This window comes from Onthophagus taurus, chromosome 2, assembly GCF_036711975.1.
Source record: "Onthophagus taurus isolate NC chromosome 2, IU_Otau_3.0, whole genome shotgun sequence".
Lineage (NCBI taxonomy): Eukaryota > Metazoa > Arthropoda > Insecta > Coleoptera > Scarabaeidae > Onthophagus > Onthophagus taurus.
This window is the reverse complement of record NC_091967.1, coordinates 19,632,601-19,649,805: the sequence shown is the minus strand read 5'-3', so window position 1 is coordinate 19,649,805 and position 17,205 is coordinate 19,632,601. Positions and strand designations below refer to the sequence as shown.

At 33.2% G+C, this 17,205-nt stretch overlaps 1 protein-coding gene across 2 annotated transcripts in view; it reads left to right on the top strand.

Annotated features, from left to right (window-relative positions):
- Positions 1 to 17,205, top strand: part of LOC111415189 (GATA-binding factor C-like) — a 75,192-nt gene that overhangs the window by 34,282 nt on the left and 23,705 nt on the right. For both annotated transcript variants that reach the window (XM_023046743.2, XM_023046744.2), the window contains one exon: positions 1,190 to 1,335. In XM_023046743.2, the coding sequence (XP_022902511.1) occupies positions 1,190 to 1,335 (146 nt within the window). The remainder of the gene's footprint in view (positions 1 to 1,189; positions 1,336 to 17,205) is intronic.

Here is a 17,205-nt window from a genome sequence, read left to right as displayed (position 1 = left end):
GATCGATTTCTCGCTTGATCGGTTTCTCCACATATTTCAAAAATCCTTAAAGGGGGTTTGCCGAGGGTTGGAACGCTTTTAGGTAAGAGGCGTCAGACGAACCCTGGGGGGCACAACAGTTCAACGAATTCAACCCCTAAAGAAAACTTTCGAAGACGCACGAGCCCCAAATTAAGTACCCGAAAATTGCTGTGAGTTCAACATTTGGTTAACGACAGAAAATTTTAAACCAATTTTACCTTTTTTTTTATAAAATTTATTATTTTAATTAAAGACTAATTCATATTCGTGGTTGCTTCAAGAATACCGCGGTTAAGTACGTTGGGATCACATGTTTGGCTGTACAAAATTAAAAAAAAAAGAAAATAGTAGTCCAACTTGTTCTGCATGTATTCAGCATGATTCTTTTACCGTTTTTGTGCTCCAGAATTTTTTTTTGCTTGGCTTTTTTTGTATTCTTATAACGTAAAGTTTTTTTTTTGTTTTAGTTAGAATAAGTTTGGAGTTGATTTTAACTTAAGGTTTAAACTTCGTTTTAATCTTAGCAGTAGTCCAAGTTCTTGACTTTTGCTCTGCGCGATTTATTTTAAAGAGGCCGAAGAACGACCACACACAGAAAGAGGAACGCTTGCGCCTTAGTTAATTACGCAGACGTATCTGAGACAAAGTGCCCCTCTCTCGTTCTTCTTCTTTAAAGTTTCTCGACTACTGTGCATGCGAAACGAGTTAAGTCTTATGTTGAAGAAAAAAGAATCTACGTCGTTCTGTCAATCTTAAGAATCATGGTGAAATAAACAACAAAAAAAAAAGACCAGGAGTTAAAATTTATTGTTTTTTTTAAATTAAGATTAGATTAAGATTACACTTTTTTTTCGATTAATTATTTGATAAGACAAGAAATTACACGATTTTTATTCCTTATCAAAAACGTTGATAAAAATCGAAAAGAAGAAAATAATAAAAGAATTTTTTTTAATCTCACTAATTGCAAACCAAGTCACCAATTTTTCTTCATCAAAACTGACAGAATGACGTGTCGCATGATAATCAAAGGTGTAAATAACTAGCACTTACATTCGCTCGTAAATCGTGCGTTTCCCCTCTTGAATAACATTTTTTTTTGAGTCCGAAAATTACTCTAACATATGTCGTTTTTTTCTCTATTTCATTCTAATTTTCCATCAAAAAGAGGGTCGGGAATGTGTCAATTGCGGTGCGACGAGTACACCTTTATGGAGGAGAGACGGAACCGGACATTACCTCTGCAACGCGTGCGGTTTATATTATAAAATGAATGGACAAAATAGGCCGCTCATCAAACCAAAAAGAAGACTGGTAAGTTTTTTTTAAATTATTCAATTTTATTACAACAAACATTATGTTATGACATTTAACATTTTCTCAAACTCCATACTTAAATAGTTAATTAATCGTTACGTCCAATAATTATAAATCACTTTACGTCTACACCAAGTACTTGTAATCAAGGCTATCGCAAAAAGATTTTTTTATTCCCCCGATACTATTTCCTGTATAGCATAGGTACTAATTGCCCTACATTAATTACCATAAGCCGTGTGTTAATCGGATTTCGATTTGTATAAATCAGAGCGGTGCCAAAAAGTAGTCTTGGAAAACTTGAAACCCGGCGGCAGCGGTTTGTATATGTCGACACTCCACGTTTCACCTCTTCATCACCACGTTTCTGGTTTCGTACAATTTCGCCTTCCCACCCGCAAAACTAAATTGCATCGATTACGCCATCGAGAACACCGCCCGTAACACGCGTATCCGTTGAGTTACGACTTCCTGTTAATATCGTAATTAATTCGATCGGTCGTGCGCGCACACCGAAGCCGGTTTCCTCAAACAACTTTTTTCAATACATTTAAAGCTCTTTTTTATTTATAATAATAATAAACGTAATATGTCGTAATGGTCTTCCACTTTCAAATTGGTACTAAAAAAAACTTTTTTGTCGTATAAGGGTATCATCGAAAATGGAATTACAAAACTATTGAATCATAAATTGATGTGCGGATGACAGGGACATGAGCTTATTAGCCTATATGACGTTCAGCTGATATAGGAACAATGTCTACCCGAAGCCGAAGCATTTGTAAACTGACCAAACAACAACGAATTACTACCACAATTCTGAACGATCCGTATATCCCAATTATAATCTTAAATGCTTTATTTTTTATTTTTCAAACAGGTTTTTAAAATCTAAACTAATCATTAAAGATACTGGAAATATAATATTATTTTTAAATCCTTGATTTTAATAATTTTAATCTTCTTTGCACAACTCGACATGCAAGATATAAAATCTTTTGACACGTTATGTCATGCTAGATTTCCTGCTAAATAAGATATAAAGTTTTTACGATATTAACATTTTACCCAAAGATGTGGAACAAAGAGAGCGATACCTTATTTTTTCCTTTACTTTGAATAACCTGGACATTAATTGTCAAATTAATTCTCTGTTTAATGAGCTTTCATTTAAGATATAAACCATTGATACATCTTAATTTGCTCAAAAGTTACACAAGGAAGAGACGAATATATCTCAATTTTGAACATTTTTATATTATTTGAAATAAGTAGGCATTAAAGATCTTAATAATTTAAATTAAACACCATATCGGGTTAATCTTTATTATTTAAACTTTCTTTTAATACATGAAACATAAAAATGTTTATATTTTATCTAAACGTATGGACGGGAGAGACCGACTTTCATTAGCTTTAGTTAACTAAACATTGAAGATTTTATAAAATTTATTGAAACAATTTACCTAATTCTTCTGTTAAATTAGCTTTCTTATGAGATATAAACTTATAATATATTCCAACTTACTAAAAAGTTTCAGACGAAAGAGGCTTATACAGCGTGTCCCGTATCTTCCGCATCAGAGCATTATACGGTTGGCACCGATTAAATGAGTCTGATTTGCGATCTGCTGATTGGACGAAAAACAGTTCCTTTAAACAGTTCCCGTGCGGTTATTATAAACATTTCGAAAAAATTTTATTAGAAAGATCGCTTCAGAATAATGTATTCTACAACCGTATAATGCTCTGATGCGGAAGATACGGGACACGCTGTATATCTCGATTTTGCACATTCCGTTTATTTGGAGTAACTAGTCATTAAAGATCTTGCTTATTTCACTAAAACATAGTATCACGTTCAAATATTTATAACTTAAGCTTTCTTTTAAGCTATAAAACATTAAAATATTTATATTTTATTGAAAGATGTGGAGGTGAGAGACTAAAGTCTTATTTTTAACCACTTTCGTCAGTTTTGAATAACTGGACATTGAAGATTATACAAAATCGTTTGAAACGCTATCACACATTCGATTCTCTATTAAATGAACTTTCTTTTAAGATATTAATTATTAATATATCTTAATTTACTCAAATGTTACGAACGGGAAAAACCTATTTATGCCGATTTTAACCATTTTGATGTATTTGTAGTAATTAATCTTGAAAGTTATCAACTAAAATACCATATCATTTTTAAATCTTCATCATTTAAGCTATCTTTTAAGATATAGAACGTTAAAATATCCCGATTTTTTTAGTAGTTACAGAAGGGAGAAACACATTTTTCGATTTTGACCATTTTGATGTATTTATAGTAGCTGATCATAAAAATCTTGGTAATTCAAGTAAAACAGCATATCACTTTTAAATCTGAACCATTTAAACTATCTTTTAAGATATAGAACGTTAACATATCCCGATTTTTTTTAAAGTTACAGAAGGAAGATACCTATATTTTTCGGTATTGACCATTTTTGTCCTATTTGGAATAAGTAGATATTATAGATCTTGGTAATTTGAATAAAATACCATATCATTTTTAAATTTTCATCATTTAGGCTATCTTTTAAGATATAGAACGTTAAAATATCCCGATTTTCTTAGAAGTTGCAGAAGGGAGAGACCTACATTTTTACGATTTTGACCATTTTGATGTACTTATAGTAGCTGATCATAAAGAATCTTGGTAATTCAAGTAAAACAGCTTATCACTTTTAAATCTTCATCATTTTAGCTATCTTTTAAGATATAGAACGTTAAAATATCCCGATTTTCTTAGAAGTTGCAGAAGGAAAAGACCTATGTTTTTCGGTTTTGACTACTTTAGTCCTATTTGGATTAAGTAGATATTAAAGATCTTGATAATTTGGATAAAATAGCATACCATTTTTAAATCTTCATCATTTAAGCTATCTTTTAAGATATAGAACGTTAAAATATCCCGATTTTTTTAGTAGTTATAGAAGGCACAGACCTATATATTTCGATTTAAATCGTTTCTACGTATTTATATTAACTAATCATAAAAGATCTTGGTTATTTGGGTAAAATACCATATTATTTTTAAATCTTCATTATTTAAGCTACCTTTTAAGATATAGTACGTCAAAATATCCCGATTTTTTTAGATGTTACAGAAGGGAGAGATCTACATTTTTCGATTTTGACCATTTTTATCCTATTTGGAATTAGTAGATATTAAAGATCTTAGTAATTTGGCTAAAATTCCATATCATCTTTAAATCTTCATCATTTCAGCTATCTTTTAAGATATAGAACGTTAAAATATACCGATTTTTTTAGAAGTTACAGAAGGAAGAGACCTATATTTTTCGGTTTTGACCATTTTGATGTATTTATAATAGCTGATTATAAAAATCTTAGTAATTCAAGTAAAACAGCATATCACTTTTAAATCTTCATCATTTAAGCTATCTTTTAAGATATAGAACTTTAAAATATCCCAATTTTTTTAGAAGTTACAGAAGGAAGAGACCTATATTTTTCGATTTTGACCATTTTTGTCCTATTTGGAATAAGTAGATATTAAACATCTTGGTAATTCGAGTTAAACACCATATCACTTTTCAATGTTTATTGCCTAAACTTTCTTTTAAAACATAAAATGCGAAATATTACTTACTAAAATCATAGTGCAAAGCCCAATCTCTTTTGAATCCTTATTATTTAAGGATTAAAACACAAAAATGTATAGCTTAAACAAATTGATAATAACTTAATTGATTTTATCTTCAAAATAATTCTCTTTGTTTTGAGACATATCTATTATAATAAGAATTAGTTGATTTTGATTTAATCCGAATGATATCTAAACCATCTCTTTTCTTTATTTTCTTCTCTTTTTTTTTCTTTTGAGTACCAATTCCTCTTGAGGGCTCATTATTATTTATACGGGCCAATTACGCGTTCCGTGGTAGGGCCTTTTGTGACCGGGGGTCTCTGCGGTAATTTATTCGGCCGAGCCGCTTTCCCATATCGCGACAAGGCAAATTGAACGCGCCCATTGTTATTTTTCAATCCGTTTTTCTCGCCGCGCGCCCATTGTACACGCAGCCGGTCACCGGAGGGCGCTTATCGTACGACCATCGCGACCGAGATTTTATCAGAGTCGTTTCATATTTTGGGAGCTGTACAATGCGAACGACGCATAAGCAAAACGCGGTAGTGGCCTCTCGAATGAGAAAACGACGCCCGCAGTCGACGACCAAGTTTTATCGCGACGTTCTAATCGCTACGAAACGGAACGAACGTAACGCGGCGTCGCGACGTCTCGCCCTTTTTAACAAACACAAGGGATTTCGTTCATTCTCTTAATGAAAGACGGGCCATTTAACTTTTGAAACGGTCCATTAATAAATGGTTAGCGAGATGTATATATATTTTCTAAGAAAATAAAAGTGTTTATTTTTTTTTCTAATTAGTACCTCTTAAATCTATCCCAAGTTGATTGAGATATTTTCCGGTTGCTTCCACAACATCTTTCGACCCGGTATAATTACCGTTCTGATAGATAGCTCGAAATTACACTACCGGCGAGCGACGGTGGCTAAGAACAGAACGCGATCAAAGAGCAAAAACGATCGGGAGCTCCGGCCCCCTTAAACCGCAACGGCAACTATCGCGGAATTCGCGGAGGCACACGAGCAAACGTGCAATTTGCATCCGGGCCGGCTATAACACGATTTATGTAACGTAATGGCAATCGCGTAAATCATTTTACGATGGTTGTGGCGCGCGGAAGACAGAACCGCAAAAAGTTTTCAACCTCCCGAAAGAAAGCTTGCCCCGCGGCCACCTTAAAAACAATGGGGGCCCAGGTGTTCAACGTACCGCGATTAATAACAAACCTACCGTATTTTTTTAAAACATTCCAATATCTAATTATTAATCATTAAAGGGGACACTCGAATAGGCTTCGATTTGGATCCTTGAAACGTAAAGTAATCGATCAAAAATGTTTTAAAACAAAAGGTCGACGACGACTTCTGGATTTCTATATCTATTTTTTTCGTTTTGGATTAAGAATTTTTTGACGGTGGCCGAAAAAAAAGAGAAAGTCCCGTAAAGTCTTTTGAATAACTGGTTCAAGTTCAAACGTTTATACGTATACGGGTAATTAACGCCTTGTTCCGTGTACATGAATTTTTCTATGTATTTGTGAATGTGTGTGAGTGTTTGGTTGTTTATGTGTGCGTAAGTGTTACATATTTTTTTTGTAGGTAACGTTGTTTACTCTGGTTTTTGAACGAAGGCCGTTTAGACAATGAACAAGTCGTGTAAATATAACAGCTGCTAGTTTGGACTTAGTTTATCTCTTATTTTATATGGAACGAGGTAACTAATAACTTTTCAAACGCTTCAAATTCTTGTCAAAATTGAAAACCAAATTCATCAATTTTGAAGATATATAGAATGACTCGTTAAATTTATTGCTAATAAAATTACATTTATCACCATAATTTTCCTTCAATTTGTACAGAAAGATTGATTGCAGAGTGAACAGTTGCCGGTGGGGTAAATTATGTAAATAAAAAAAAATGAAATGAAAAAAAAAGTCGTTCGTACTCGTTATTATCGTGTTAAATATTTAGCCAGTAAGTAGCACCTTCGAAACGAACGGTTAGTCCTGCACGGAGTTATTGATGTGAATCGGCGCTCCGTTGTTGGCCCCCGTTGCCCGAAGGGCCCGGCAGTAAATCTGCGTTTGGTCCGCGGCTGTCCGGTAGGGCTGGATTTATGTACGGCCAATAATTTACCTTTAAGTACGTGGTGTTACACATTGTACGACCCGTGTCCGGCGAAATAAGAGCGAGAACCGAACGCTGGTATACGAAGAAAATAAAAAAGGTACACAACGACAACCACCGTTTCGAACCGTTTCGTTTCGTTAGTTCGTTCCATCCCTTTCTCCATCCTTATTTATCGTTCGCATATCGTTCTCTTGTAAAACCACTGGATCTTGATAAAAACGAAAAGTCAAAGAATGGTGGTGAAGATCGAATGGAATCGGTGAGAAATATCCCAAAAATTTTGTTTGAATATATGTTCGTGACTTGGCTATAATTTGTCTCTTAACACCATGCAGATTTTTTTTTAACTCGAAAAAATACCAAACTTGTTTTTACAATATTTCTTCTCAATCCCTAAAACATCCCTTATAATCCCGGGATTTTTCTAATCTTTCTTTTTCTAAGATTTTTTCTAAAACAGGCACTTATCTAAAAAGCTCTGGCGCCACAACGGCTTAAGGGTTGCTTGTTTTTAGGGGGTGTTTATTAAAAACTAACCGCATACCGGCAACAATAAAAAGAAACGACCAAAGCTAGTGAACAATAGAAAAAAAAAGGGAAATAATCGTGGCGTTAATGGGCCGTTTGGTTGCACTTTTATGGGCTTTGCGAGACGTCTTTATTAAGAAGGGCTACCGTATGGGGATTTTTATTGAAACAACCAAACAATACCGAGAACTTATTGCTTCTGAAATCAATTAATCTACAAATATCCCGATAACAATCTTTAAAACATTTCATTTTAATGAATTCATTGACAATAAAATAATTTCAATTTTAAATTGTGATACACCAATAGATTATTGGTTTTAAATTGATGTTGTAATTAATTTTTTAATTAATATTAATTTTATTCTTATTGTTATTGTTAATACTTTCTATTAATTATCACATTTGTTGATGTATTTATAGTAGCTGATCGTAAAAATCTTAGTAATTCAAGTAAAACAGCATGTCACTTTTAAATCTTCATCATTTAAGCTATCTTTTAAGATATAGAACGTTAAAATATTCCGATTTTCTTAGAAGTTACAGAAGGGAGAGATCTACATTTTTCGATTTTGACCGTTTTGATGTATTTATAGTAGTTGATCATAATAAATCTTGGTAATTCAAGTAAAACAGCATATCACTTTTAAATCTTCATCATTTAAGCTATCTTTTAAGATATAGAACGTTAAAATATCCCGATTTTTTTAGAAGTTACAGAAGGAAGAGACCTATATTTTTCGGTTTTAACCATTTTTATCCTATTTGGAATAAGTAGATATTAAAGATCTTAGTAATTTGGCTAAAATTCCATATCATTTTTAAATCTTCATCATTTAAGCTATCTTTTAAGATATAGAACGTTAGAATATCTCGATTTTCTTAGAAGTTACAGAAGGAAGAGACCTATATTTTTCGATTTTGACCATTTTGATGTATTTATAGTAGCTGATCATAAAATATCTTGGTAATTCAAGTAAAACAGCATATCACTTTTAAATTTTCATCATTTAAGCTATCTTTTAAGATATAGAACGTTAAAATATCCCGATTTTTTTTAAAGTTACAGAAGGAAGAGACCTATATTTTTCGGTTTTAATCTTTTTTTTCCTATTTGGAATAAGTAAATATTAAAGATCTTAGTAATTTGAGTAAAATTCCATATCATATTTAAATTTTTTCGATTTTCAAAGATAATTTTAGACACTTTTTGCAACCCTCATTCGTGAGAACTCGGAATCTCCCCAACATATGTTTCGAAATCGTGTTGCTTTTCTATTTGTAATAAACAAGCGTTAAGGGTTGACCTAAAGGCCGAGGGGGTTGTTTAGTAAAGCGTAACAATGAAAGCGTAACACAACCCCGTTCTCACCCCTCATTGACCGCCATCTTGTTCAAAATGGCGCCGCGGAAAAGTCAATACGCGCTGGTTGCTAGGATAAGGGTTGAAGGACTGCCCCCTATTTCCAAACGCGCATGCACGCCAATGTTCAACACCAAAATACCACCCTGAAACTCTCAACACAATAGTAATTCTTTGTTGTGTATCTTTATTTGAAATTTTGAAAAATAAAATAAGATTTCAAAGGTGATGTGAAGATAACAATAAAAATGAGGGATCAATTTTCTACATGAGTGGATGTTTGGAAGTTATTGTGGGTACAGCACCTGATGAGGTGGGATTCTTTCGTTCCTCTGGTTTACTGGCGGAGGAGTCGTCACGGTTGCCACACTCGCCGACAAAGATAATATGTGGAGCACGTGCATTAGCATATATTATGAAGCACTGAGCCGTCGGCTACTATCATGTATACCGCTATTTAGTTTTAAATCCTACACTATACTTCTCTCTTCCTATATTAACGGTTACTAAGATTTTTTAAATGTTTATAAATATTTTAATTAAAAAAGAAGTATTATTATATTAAGTGGAACGCAAACAAAGGTGAACTATTGCAAAGACAACGCTAGAAAAAAAAATTATTTATAATAAAACGGATAAGTTCACTACAATGGATCGAAGAGAATAAGTGAGTGAGTACTTTCCAAAGACCTTGCGAAGACTTCTTTTGTCGAGGGACAATAAAACGGTCGCGATTGTTTTGAGAACACCTACGATTTACGACGAGGCCTACATCATTCAGTTCGATTTCGATCACGATAAATTCCCAACCCCACGATTTTAAAATTGCAAAGATTACTCCTCTTCCTCGACTCGGCGCTTGTTCAAATTCCTTCCGCAGCAGAAACGAAACCAACTAATGGGTATTTAATGTCCCGACAAAAACGTAACATTAACGTCCATTAAAACATATTTAAAAAGAATTAAAATTTTTCGAAATGTTGCGTTATTTAAAAAATATTTAACCGAATCAAGAAAGCATTTTGCTTAACTCGAAGAAGAAAAATCGTCGGCGAGTTCTTTGAATTTGCGAGTGGAGAGTTTGTGAGTGATTTCAAGCCATTATGTAACGAGGTAATTAGCGGTGTAATAGAGACATTAAGGCGGCTGCGTATAATATCAAGGTTAATAAGCATTTACGCGTCTCGACAGAAATAGAAAACAATTGATAAATCACTGAGCTTGTTTTTAAACGGGCGTAGGTTGATGTAAAATAATTAAGAATACTTGACTAATAGTAATTAGATGCAATAAAAATTCATATTAAATCATTTTTTTTTATTTCATAAGAAATAAAACACTACTTTCATAGTGAGTTTTCTATAAATTCTTCTCAAGAAGAAGATCTTCTCCATTTTGATATCATACCATATTGAGTAGAAAAGAAATTAAATATGTACGAAGGATCTCGAAAGAAATTGACATTTTTTACTTTACTTTTATTGCATTTTCAATTTAAGAAACACAATTGTAGCACCTCGGCCGCAAGCGACCTCAAAAACACAGCGCCTTGGTCGAGGCGAAAATGTGTGGTTTTGCTTCATCTAGAAAAGGTCGTCAATAATGTTTTAACTTAAACATCACGATTGTAGCGCATCGGCCGTAAGCGACCTCGACTTAACAAAGACAAATTTTATTGGCTAGTTTAAGATATTGACTTAAATCGTAACGGCTACGACTAAATTTCCTGTAATAATATCCTTAATATGTTAAATGAAAAACCCACCCCAGCACCGAATCTAGTCTTGCTGTAGTAAGTTAGATGGCTATTAATTTAGTAAACCTTTTACATTTAAAAGGAAATGCAGTGAAATGATAAAATTTAATTACGTCTAATGTTAACTCGTTTTCTTAGCTCATTCTAAAGCTTGTTTTTGCACCTATTCATTCTCATTCTCCAGCTGCATATTAATTGGAATGTTACACATAGTAGTAAAAGGTTTGCCCAATCAGTTTAGGTTGCTGTTTTTGCAACTCACCCATCCAAACGTATAAGATACCTTTTCCCGACTCTCGATCCCGAATATAAAACGAAGGCGAGATTTCTCAACCCGCAGCATCAATGCAAAAGTGGTAAGTGGATATAATTAATGCAAGAGCTTCACATAAATGCATCCTTTTGTGATGTAAATTGTCCTTCTTTGGTTATTCAGTATAACTACCAAATTACGAACTTAACTCAATAAACTTAGTCATTCATTATTAATAAATATACTGAAGGATTCTTTAACAGTAGCAATTTGAAACATTCCCAAAAAACTATGACAGAAGATTTCTAAACGTTGAAAGAAACAAATCGCGTCTGGAGTTATGAAGCAAGAACCTTCAAGGGATCTGAAACTCTATGATAATGTGGGAAATGATTTATGAAAATTTCCAACCGAAAAAACTAAAATGGTAAATGGGCAGAATTTGGTGTTTCTATCACAATCCACTATCAACGTACTGTTTGGAAAGGAACTAAGTTTTTCTTATGCTTAAAGTTTTATCTTGTTCGAAAAAATGCCGTTCCGCTTTCTTCATCATTAAAAAAAAATATGCAAAACAATATTATATAAAGTTATAAAATGCTAACCATGAATGATGTAATACTTGGTTTAAGCCATGAGGTATTCGTTTGATTGGTTGTGTTGATCATCTTAAAGATGATTAACATCAAGCCGAGTTTTCTCGGATGAGTCGGGAAAATTACAACTTCTGGTATATTCGAGGTCTAGGAAATCTGCTAAACAGACATCCAGCCTGTACATTTTATGCAGCCGAATATGTCAAGTTAAAAGCTTCAACTTCTTCAGTACTTACCGTTTCACTCCCCCAAATCTCTTTACTCTGTGTCATCTTCAAAACGTTTCTTACGAAACCCATTATTCCCCTCCAATGTAAATCACTCTATATCATTAAGAACCCAACATTGATTTTTATAACGACGTGACCAGTAACTCGACATTGTTATGGTTTTAAACTTATGTTATGATAGTGATAATGTAGTGTTCACAGTTTCGCAAAACCATTATTAATTTGAGAGACCTATATTTTTCGGTTTTGATCTTTTTTGTCCTATTGGCAATAAGTAGATATTAAAGATCTTGGTAATTTGGATAAAATACCATATCATTTTTAAATCTTCATCATTTAAGCTATCTTTTAAGATATAGAACGTTAAAATATCCTGATTTTCTTAAAAGTTACAGAAGGGAGAGACCTACATTTTTCGATTTTGACCCTTTTGATTTATTTATAGTAGCTGATTATAAAAAATCTTGGTAATTCAAGTAAAACAGCATATCACCTTTGAATCTTCATCATTTAAGCTATCTTTGAAGATATACAACGTTAAAATATCCCGATTTTTTTAAAAGTTACAGAAGGAAGAGACCTATATTTTTCGGTTTTAACCATTTTTGTCCTATTTGCAATAGGTAGATATTAAAGATCTTAGTAATTTGGGTAAAATACCATATCATTTTTAAATCTTCATCATTTAAGCTATTTTTTTAAGATATAGAACGTTAAATATCCCGATTTTTCCACAGTTTCGCAAAACCATTATTAATTTTATTCCGCTTTGCGATCTTCTTAAAGTATTTTCCATAAATGCTGAAGGCGCTAATACTTTGTGTCGTAAAATCAATCACCTCACCCCACCTTCCTCATCGTAGCTCGTCAAAATGTGAACATATAACCTCATCTCTTTTGCCATCTGGTAATCTCTTCCGACTTCGCTTCTGTAATCTTTCCTTTCTTCCACAAGCACGGTACATTATGCAGATATCACTTTTGTAGCTAATTTTCCATTAATGAAGTTTATACGAAGCTTATAGAAACGGTGAAATAACCGTTTCAACCAAAAATTTTCTTTTACTAGCATATGGACCTCCCACATTTATGAATCGCTCTGCCAAGATTCTTAATCGTTACAATGATTCTCTTCGTTATTCGTTTGACATGTGCCGTCATTTTTATGTCCTCGTCGAGGTTCGTACCCAGATATCTCGGTATGGGTATGCTCACCTTATCTTGTTCATCCAAGTTCATCGTCATTTGATTAATTTTTCTTTTACCTTACCAAACCACAACCTTTGTTTTATGACTTGCAACTTTTATTTCCAATACATCCTACACTTCCGATTTTTTCATATTATTACTAAATTGAAATCATCAGAAGGCGGTATAAGATTGGTTCTAGGACAGAACCAATTACTCGCAATATTCTTTTTTCAAATCCCTCACAATTTCAGATTTCTGAAAGTTATCATAACACTTTGATTTTCCATCCAGAAGTCTTTATTGTATCTATGATTGATTTGGCGCCTTAGTACCGCAGAAGATCTTCGGTAGGCAGGTCTTTGTCCTCTATATTTAACATTGCTTCACGGTCGGTTCTCAATCGATATGTTTTTAGGTTTTTCTATTAACACATGGTTGGAGGCAGTCATTGTGTATATAAAGAAAGATCTTATTGCTCCCTAACACGTTACCCTTAGGATCTTCGTATATAACGAACCTAAATGAACCCAACTCAACACACTGATTTTAAGACCCAACCTTAACACCCTCAACTGCCTATGTGTTGCAAGTTGTAATTATCATTGCAAGTATGCAACCAATATCACGGTATTGGTATTGCAATACGTAAATCGCGATATTGGTTGCATACTTGCAATGATGAAGTCGGGTACGATAATTAATTAACACACTGTATATCACTTTAGTGACATAGTGATGTGAGTCTATCAAAGACTTATAAAATGTCACATCATATAGTAACAAAATTTTAGTTAGTATTTAGATATATTGAACAACAAATATTAATTTTCTTTAAATTTGAACATAAATTTTAATATCGTACAACAATAACCGGGAGCGAACATTACGAAACTGGGCCGTTCGATTCGGTTTTCTATTCATAAACATGTCGAACTGTGAAATCGAGAGTGGCCCCAGGGAGAAATCAACCCGTTTCACACACATAGAGCGTTAAAGTCTCGCGGCTGCGTGAATCGGACGTATAAATGGCTATATTAGGGCCTTTTCCGATACCGGGTCGATATCGTTCGTCGACGAGGAGAAACGTGCTCGTGCGATTTTCGACCGACCGGTCGAAATTACAGGTCATAGGGGTCGTTTAGGCCAACGTTAATTGCTCCCGACCGATACGCGATCTCTATAATTAAACGTTATTTTAAGCTAATATAAAATCGTTATGATACCCTATCCTTCGAGGTTCCTACCGATACCAGACAAATTGGTTTATTAAAAAGTTGTTTATTAAATTTATTAACAAACAATAAATCACTATCTCATTGTCATTGACATTGAATAATAATATGTCTTATTAAAAAACAAGCAATTCTCGAACAATGCATTTTTAAAATTCCTTTCAGTGTATAAATCAATATATGTAGTACGGCTGTTACACCTTAGGGATTATTGTTTGTTATGCAAACTGCAATAGAATTACGCCACGTTTCATGTATGTTTGAGTGTGTGTGTTTAGAATTAACGTTCCGTTCCGGATCGGATTGTTCTATAAATTAATTTACATGGTAATTCGATTATACCGAATGCTGGGGTTTTAGTTTATTTGATTGTCTATAAAGTGTGTTTAGAACGGGAAGGAGGATCGATGATGAGGTATCGAGGAATGGGTATAGATCCTCATCGCATTGCATGAGCGTTTGTATTTATAAGATTTTTAATTGACTCATTCCGCGCCGTGGGTCCTTTTTCTAATTATTTTACTGCAAGACTCAACGTCCGTAGTCGACGCAATCAATCGCTCGCCTGTTTGCCGATCGACAATGTACATTGAAATGGAATAATCGACTCCTTTTTTTCGGTCCATGCTGTTGCATAAACAGAGAGAGAACTAATCTATTCGCGGCAGAAAATAATTTGATCCATGACTGTGCAAAAATTGGACCGATCGGGATTCGGGTTAATATTTTTTCTCTTTTCTTTTTAATTAGTTTTGTGTGTCAAAGGAACTAGGAAATGCAATATCAATTAACGGAATGACCTGAAAACAAAATTCGTGAAACGAATTTCGGTTACACAATAAAAGCAAATAATTAAAAAAAAAATAATCTAGAACAGAACTAGATCCGGATCGAACCTAACGTTTCGTGGTTATGTTCACCTATACTTGTGTGATTTCTCAACGGTAATTATATAATAGCTATTGTTTGACCATGTCTCTCAACGTATTCTTTTTTTTTATTAGAAAATCTTTGCCTTAGGCATTTAATCAGAACATTGTTCTTGACCACAATAGATTTATGAACAAACCGGTTTGTTAAGAAATTCTTAATATGTCAAATTACACTATTTTAATTGTTATAGATACGATCAACTCCATCAAGAATCATAATATTGTTATCTTCAAAAACATATTATAGTACAACCTCAATATAACGGACTAATATGGGGTCAAATATATCGAAAATGTTTAATTTGCGCTTTAAAGAGTCTGAAGATGAACGCCTAAACCCGAAACTTTCTAGTCTAGGTTCTACAATATAACGCTGAATAACAACTAAAACTAGAACGAACACTAGCATTAGAACTAACACTGGACCCAGAACTACGTCTCTTAAGACTTATATTTTTCGGTTTTGACCATTTTTTTCCTATTTGGAACAGTAGATATTAAAGATCTTGATCATTTTTAAATCCTCATCATTTAAGCTATCTTTTAAGATATAGAACGTTAAAATATCCCGATTTTCTTAGAAGTTACAGAAGGAAGAGACCTACATTTTTCGATTTTGACCATTTTGATGTATTTATAGTAGCTGATCATAAAAAAAACTAAGTAATTCAAATAAAACAGCATATCACTTTTAAATCTTCATCATTTAAGCTATCTTTTATGATATAGAACGTTAAAATATCCCGATTTTTTTAGAAGTTACAGAAGGAAGAGACCTATATTTTTCGGTTTTAACCATTTTTGTCCTATTTGGAATAAGTAGATATTAAAGATCTTGGTAATTTGGGTAAAATACCATATCATTTTTAAATCCTCATCATTTAAGCTATCTTTTATGATATAGAACGTTAAAATATCCCGATTTTTTTAGAAGTTACAGAAGGAAGAGACCTATATTTTTCGGTTTTAACCATTTTTGTCCTATTTGCAATAAGTAGATATTAAAGATCTTAGTAATTTGGGTAAAATACCATATCATTTTTAAATCCTCATCGTTTAAGCTATTTTTTAAGATATAGAACGTTAAAATATCCTAATTTTCTTAGAAGTTACAGAAGGGAGAGACCTACATTTTTCGATTTTGATCATTTTGATGTATTTATAGTAGCTGATTATAAAAAATCTTGGTAATTCAAGTAAAACAAATTGTGATACACCAATAGATTATTACAATATAACACTGTTAGTGTTAGTTCTACTTTTAATTCAATAAAAAATACAATAATCTGGTAATAAATAACTATCTATTTTGAAGTCCGTTATATCGATATTTTACTGTATTATTATTTCACTTTCCTTCCTTCCAAATTACTAGAAACGTATCTGATAATTTTTAAGTAGTAAAATATGCATTTAGGTCAGATGTACATGGTCGAAATACGCATTAAGCTCGTTTCTAATGGTAGAACGTGCCAACATTAAAACCACCTCGAAGTTAAATAAATTAAAAAAAAGTTGTGCAAAAAACCTCGAAAAAAAATTACCCAAATTGTCAATTTATCTTTCTCTCATTAACTAAATAAGGTATTTATCGGCCAATTAGAGGTCCTTATGGATGTTTCGGGTTCAGTTTCGGTTCGACAATGCCGGTTTAATTGAATTGAATGGACGGAAAAATCGTTCGACGATGCGTGCGGACGGTTCGGGGCCCGTTTGATTATTAATAATATTGACTTTGATTGATCGTGGTGGGTCAAGTGAACCGCTTAGGTATTCTAGAGGCCGCGCGCGAAGACGTCGAAAAAAAAAGAAAACGTACACGAAGAAAAGAAGAGACGAAAAAGAGAAAAAATGTGTATAAAAAAAATAAGAAATAAAATAAAGGTGCGCACGGTTCCTTCTTGTTTAGGAGGCGAAAGTGACGCGTTTCGAGTTACCTGAAGAGGTCCTTCTCGTTCAAGATTAAGTCTGTCGCGGTCTCGGTAGGCGCGAATGCATTTGTTAAGTGT